Genomic DNA, 6,567 nt, shown 5'->3' with positions numbered 1-6,567 from the left:
TTTTAATTGTATTTGGGCTCTGGGGTACATGTGCACATCCTGCATCCTGCAGGATTGTTGCTTAGGTACATACATGCCAAGGTGGTTTGCTGTCTCCATCTGCCCCCCTCACCCCTGGGTCGCCTACATAAGGCATTTCTCCCGGTGTTATACCTACCCATCCTCCCTGCCCCACCTTGCTGTCCCTCCCTTCCCCTCCCCTCCAGTCCCCCACCTAGCTCTGTGAGTGTTGTTCCCTTCCCTCTGCCCAAGCGAACGTTCTCATTGTTCATCATCTGTCTATGATTGAAAACATGCCATCTTTGGTTTTCCATTCTTGTGTCAGTTTGCTGAAAATTATGGTTTCTAGATTCATCCATGTCTCTACAAAGGAAAAGAACTCTTCGTTTTTTTGTGGCTGCATAGTATTCCATGGTATATATGTGCCATATTTTTTTTGTCCAGTCTATCATCAATGGGCATTTGGGTTGGTTCCAAGTCTGCTATCATAAACAGAGCCGCAATAAACATACATGTGCATATGTCTTTATAAAAGAACGATTTATAATCCTTTGGGTATACACCCAGTAATGGGATTGCTGGGTCAAATTAAATATCAAAATATAAAATAATATCAAAATTTAAAAACCAAGATTCTATTTTCCAATGCTCTGTTCAAATCTGTTAGATATATCTTTCCCTGACCCTAAGTAATATCTTGGGCAAGCCCTAGAGCTTCTTTCCTGACCCTTAGTTAATAAGATGTTATCTGGTCACATTCAGTCACAATAATAGACTTGTTTTAGTAATAAACATCTTAAGACTAGTAATCAAAACTCTTACTTCACACCAAGTTTCCTCCCCGAGCTTGGCCTATTCCAGGTTGGCGGCCAGAAGCAGGGAAAGGAGAGACATGGTGACCTTTTCTTTGTACCTTTCTAGCTACCCTCTACACTCTGACCCCACATACATGTTGAACTGTGGCTTCTGACTCTACTGGGTTTGGGGATGAGAGGCAGTGAGAGTAAAACGAAGGAGTAGTTTTACTTAATGGCATACTTAAAACTGGCTCGTGTCCTGTCTGCACATGGCAGATGTTTAAAGCTCATTCTTTCTTTTTATGCGAATATATATATAAAATTGCATTTTAGGTCCTGAGGTACATGAGACGAACATGCAGGATTGTTTCATAGGTAAATACATGGCAATGTGGTTTGCTGCTTCCATCCCCATCACCTATATCTGGCATTTCTCCCCATGTTATATCTCCCAAACTCCCTATCCCTCACTGTCCTTCCCCTAGTTCCCCACACAGACCCCAGTGTGTGATGCTCCTCTCCCTGTGTCCATGTGTTCTCATTGTTCAACACCCGCCTATGAGTGAAAACGTGTGGTGTTTGATTTTCTGTTCTGAGAATGATGGTTTCCAGGTTCATCCATGTCACTACAAAGGACATGAACTCATCGTTTTTATGGCGTATAGTATTCCATGGTGTATATGTGCCACATTTTCCCTGTCCAGTCTATCATTGATGGGCATTTGGGTTGGTTCCAAGTCTTTCCTATTGTAAACAGTGCTGCAATGAACACATGTATGCACGTGTCCTTATAATAGAATGATTTATAATCCTTTGGATATATACCCAGTAATGGGATTGCTGAGTCAAATGGAATTTCTATTTCTAGATCCTTGAGGAATCGCCACACTGTCTTCCACAATGGTTGAACTAATTTACACTCCCACCAACAGTGTAAAAGTGTTCCTATTTCTCCACATCCCCTCCAGCATCTGTTGTCTCCAGATTTTTTAATGATCACCATTCTAACTGGCGTGAGATGGTATCTCAATGTAGTTTTGATTTGCATTTCCCTGATGACCAGTGATGATGAGCATTTTTCATATGTTTGTTGGCCTCATGTATGTCTTCTTTTGAAAAGCGTCTCTGTTTATATCCTTTGCCCACTTTTGAATGAATTTGTTTGTTTCTTTTAAATCTGTTTTAGTTCTTTGTAGATTTTGGATATAAGTCCTTGGTCAGATGGGTAGATTGCAAAGTTTTTCCCACTCTGTTGGTTGCCAGTTCACTCTAATGGTTGTTCCTTTTGCTGTGCAGAAGCTTTGGAGTTTAATTAGATCCCATGTGTCTATTTTGGCTTTTGTTGCCAATGCTTCTGGTGTTTAGTCATGAAGTTCTTGCCTATCCCTATGTCCTGAATGGTTTTGTGTAGGTTTTCTTCTAGGGTTTTTATGGTGTTAGTTCTTATGTTTAAGTCTTTAACCCATCTGGCGTTGATTTTAGTGTAAGGTGTCAGGAAGGGGTCCAGTTTCTGCTTTCTGCACATGGCTAGCCAGTTTTCCGAAAACCGTTTATTAAACAGGGAATCCGTTCCCCATTTCTTGTTTTTGTGAGGTTTGTCAAAGATCAGATTGTTGTAGATGTGTGGCACTGCCTCCAATGCCTCTGTTCTGTTCTGTTGGTCTATATCTCTGTTTTGGGAGTTCTTACACTATCCAGCCACATTTGTACCTCTTGAAATTTTGCTCAGTGGCCTATCACCATTCAAGATCAAGACAAAAATCAATGAGCAGTTATTGTGTGTCATGCACTGTACAAAATGCCAGGATATTTATCCAAACTCCTGGCACTGTAAACTCAATGCAAAAGGACATACTAGAAACCAAATTTTATTAACTGTAACTTTTCACCTGTATTTCACCATAAAGTCTTACTTTACAAGATAATTTGCTGTTGTGAAAAAGGGATAGGTCATAGTCTCATTTCCCAGATGTTATTTGATATATGCCATAAATCACGTTAGCTCCAACATAGTGTGCCCTTTGAACTTAGAAAAATGATCTTTGGACAACACGCATTCTAACGCTTGAAATAAGTATGCCAGCAAATTGTGGTTTAAGACAGAATAGGGATGCTTCTCAAGTTTTAATTCAGTTGAATTCCAGAAGATCTTAGGAATGTACAGAAAGAGAATTAAAATTGCTTGACATAGAGTAGTTAGGTGATCTCCTGAACTTTAAACTTCCACGTCACAGTATGAATTTGGTTCTAAGATAAGAAATAGAATAAATTTTCACCCAAGGACAGACCTGAATCTCTAATTGCCTGGAGGCTGACTCAACTGACATCATGGCGTTTGATGGCAATTGGAAGGTAGACCGGAGTGAAAACTATGACAAGTTCATGGAAAAAATGGGTAAAGACTATTTCTTTGTGGCTCATTCCTTACCTTCTTACAGACATTTTTCTTTCTAACTCCTAAATCTCTTGGCTTAGGGATAGCTCCTGATGTGGTAGTGAGGATCCAGAAGATGTTCAGAGTAGAGAAATCATATTCTCACTTCTTACACCAGGAAGAATCCACTATCTCAGTAATGGAGGAAAGGTTTTTCAAGTGATGTTCTCTGAAACACACCAAAAAGATCCAGATATGTTTCCTTCACTCTTTAACTGAAAAATAACTGTTTTGTTGTTTACAGTAAGAAAATGGTAGTGTGTTATGATAACTTCTAGAATTAAAAACATTCAATTCTAAGGGATGGAAAAGCTAAGACCATATAAGAAATTAATGGAAAAAATGTCTCTTTAAATTTATAGCTCTGAATAAGTTAGATTTAATTCTCATTTCTTCAAACTTATAAAAAGTTTTGGTATAATCTTGAGAGGCTATCTTCAGGGAGCTTTAATTTAACTGATTTTTAAATTGATACCAATACTCTGGCAGTCTGTATACTACACAAGATAGGCAAACAAATTTGTGTCATTTTCCTAAAAGAAAAACTGCATCAATTATAGCCTAAAGTTTAGGATTTCTAAGTTTAAATTTATAAAAGTTGTAGATTCGTATACTGATTTGGGCTATAATATTTGCTAATTTGCTCATTTTTGTGTCAGTCAGAAATGCCACAAGAAAAAAAGAGAATTATAAAGTTCAAAATTTTAAAGCCACTATGAAAAACAAAGGGGCATTTAAGAAAAAAGAATACTGTATATGTGGAATTAACGACGTACCTCCTTATAAACATATGAGTATACATTTTAATCCTTCATTTGATATTTCTAGAATTTGATTTGCTTAACACTGAAATGAATAGTTTGTCAATCTTATTAAAGTTGCTGAGCTCAAAGATTCTATAATTCTGTACTCTACTTAATTTTTCTCAAGTTTTGGAGAAACAATTTTAATCAGTTTTCTTGATCTGACTGAACCTGAACTTCTATAGAAGCAATCTGAATGCTCTTAGTGCAAAGGCAATGCTACTGAATTTTCTTCCCACCCTCAAAAATAACAAGCAAACAAAACATAACTTGGAAAAATAAACACTTCCTATGGCATTTGACTTTATTTTCTCCATTGCCTCACCTTTTGTAGGTGTTAATATAGTGAAAAGGAAGCTTGCAGCTCATGACAATTTGAAGCTGACAATTACACAAGAAGGAAATACATTCACAGTCAAAGAATCAAGCACTTTTAGAAACATTGAAGTTGTTTTTGAACTTGGTGTCACCTTTAATTACAACCTTGCAGACGGAACTGAACTCTCTGTAAGAATTTTTTTATGAGTAATGCATTCTCAATTTCTGTACCCAGTACTAAAATGATCTCTGCTCTATTTCATTGGATGGTTTAATTAATGCAGATCTCCTTCATTTACTGAAGAAGCCAGTGAAGTTTGTCTATGTTATGTATTGCCCAAATTGGCAGGGTATTTAAATATTATGCTTTTATCTTTATACACGTCTGTGAAGAATCTGAATTGAACAATAAGAATTAGAAAAATACCTTTGAATGACTGAGTATAGATCTATTCATAAAGAAATTTATAACTGTGTTTTTAAACAGTACAGCAGTAGAAGCTTTTAGAGTTAATACGTAACAACTGTAATAGCCATTTAATATGTTGAAATAATAAAAGATATGAGTAAATGAACAAATGAGTGAGTTACCAAATGGAAAGTTTTAATATACTGTAGGTCATTGGGAGTATACCTTTTCATGTTTAAGAGAACACATTTTAGAAAGTCATCATTTTCAACAAATTTTTTAAAACTTTTTTAGCCTCAAAATTTTTCTATTTAAATTACATATGTTTGTAATGACAATTTAACTATTGAACATTTTATTAGTCAGGCCTTTCTTTAATTGGTTTTACAATCACACAAATTAAAACAAGCACAGAGTTGTTAACCTCTCCATGAAACTAATTTTAACCAAGACTGTGTTTCTGGACACATAACATGAAAGATTCAGAAAGAAGGCCTGCTCATCTGCCTTGAAATTCAGCATATGGAAATTATTGAAAAAAACAAGCATAATGGTTACCTGTACTACTCTGTAGTACTTTGCAATACTCTGTAGCCTAATGGCCTGGGTTCAATCCCGACTCTGTGACTTTAGGTGAATTACTATGCCATTTTACAGTCTCCTCTTCTGTAGAGATAATAGTATCAATTTCATAGGGTTACCACAGAGATTCAATAAAAACGTGTTTCTACAAAAGTCACAACAGTGCCTGACATGTGTAAAACCCTAATAAATGCCATTATTATTATAATTAATATGTAGGGTACCTGGACCCTTGAGGGAAATAAACTTATTGGAACGTTCAAACGGACAGACAATGGAAAAGAACTGAATACTGTCCGAGAAATTATAGGCGGTGAACTAGTCCAGGTGAGTTGCAAAATTTATAGCTGTTTTCCAAAGGCAAAAATGACTACGTAACAATAACTTTTGTTACTGCTGAGCTACATCTCCAGTAAACAGACTACTTCTTTTCTCTTATATTCTTCTGATTTTAAAAATATTGTATAGCTATTTCCTGATGCCTATTTACTAAAGAGAACTTAAATATATGTCAAATAACCAATGCCTATTTTAACTGAAAATGTAAATGACTACAAATCAACATGTGTTTTTAAATGGCTGTATCCTATATCTGAATAAAATGTTGCTATCAACTACAAGAAAAAATAGTATAAACTCATTTAAAACTATGATGATACTAATATTTTTTCTTAATGTCTTAAAATTTTTTCTTAATTTTCTACTTAATTAACATTTAATTTAGATGTCAATCTTAATGGTAAATTCTTCTGTTTGTTAACACCTTTCAGACTTATGTATATGAAGGAGTAGAAGCCAAAAGAATCTTTAAAAAGGATTGAGCATTATTCTTGGAGCACAGCCAAAAATAAAAATTGGACGGAAGATCTATATTGTACCAGAACCGTTTCTCTCTCCCCATCAAGTATAAGGTTGCTGACTGATTGGTCCTTTTATAAACATTGGTATATTTCCATTCTTGCCAAAGCAAAAGAAGTAAAAGCTAATAAGTGTTTAATTTGTTTTATATTCTCGAAGATAAATATTTACTAAAAGAATTTGTGACATTTTTTAAAACAAAAATAAATACTGTTTCCATGTTGCTTTATATGTAGACTTGCCTTTTAAAAGAAAAAGTATGTGAATATTCATTGACAGATTGTTTTTTGGTAGAGAGAGGGTCTTACTCTGTCAATCAGGCTGGAATGTAGTAAGGAGATCATAGCTCATTGTAACCTCAAATTC

The 6,567-nt window shown here is 35.4% G+C and overlaps 1 protein-coding gene across 1 annotated transcript; it reads left to right on the top strand.

Annotated features, from left to right (window-relative positions):
- The first annotated feature begins 3,073 nt into the window (after positions 1 to 3,073).
- Positions 3,074 to 6,346, top strand: FABP2 (fatty acid binding protein 2). Its single transcript, XM_017497564.2, has 4 exons — positions 3,074 to 3,192; positions 4,369 to 4,541; positions 5,563 to 5,670; positions 6,114 to 6,346. The coding sequence occupies exons 1-4, from the start codon at positions 3,126 to 3,128 to the stop codon at positions 6,162 to 6,164; spliced, it is 399 nt and encodes a 132-aa protein (XP_017353053.1). The 5' UTR covers positions 3,074 to 3,125; the 3' UTR covers positions 6,165 to 6,346.
- The last annotated feature ends 221 nt before the right edge of the window (positions 6,347 to 6,567 follow it).

This window comes from Cebus imitator, unplaced genomic scaffold (assembly GCF_001604975.1).
Source record: "Cebus imitator isolate Cc_AM_T3 unplaced genomic scaffold, Cebus_imitator-1.0 Scaffold233, whole genome shotgun sequence".
NCBI classification, from domain to species: domain Eukaryota; kingdom Metazoa; phylum Chordata; class Mammalia; order Primates; family Cebidae; genus Cebus; species Cebus imitator.
The sequence above is the reverse complement of the archived record's forward strand: the minus strand, read 5'-3'. Positions and strand labels throughout refer to the sequence as shown.

Excerpts from the sequence above, each read along its gene's own strand:
- FABP2 (XM_017497564.2), top strand. The coding sequence starts at position 3,126 with ATGGCGTTTGATGGCAATTGGAAGGTAGACCGGAGTGAAAACTATGAC. Across the intron at positions 3,193-4,368 it reads CAAGTTCATGGAAAAAATGG|GTGTTAATATAGTGAAAAGG; the intron begins GTAAAGACTATT and ends CACCTTTTGTAG. Across the intron at positions 5,671-6,113 it reads TAGGCGGTGAACTAGTCCAG|ACTTATGTATATGAAGGAGT; the intron begins GTGAGTTGCAAA and ends AACACCTTTCAG.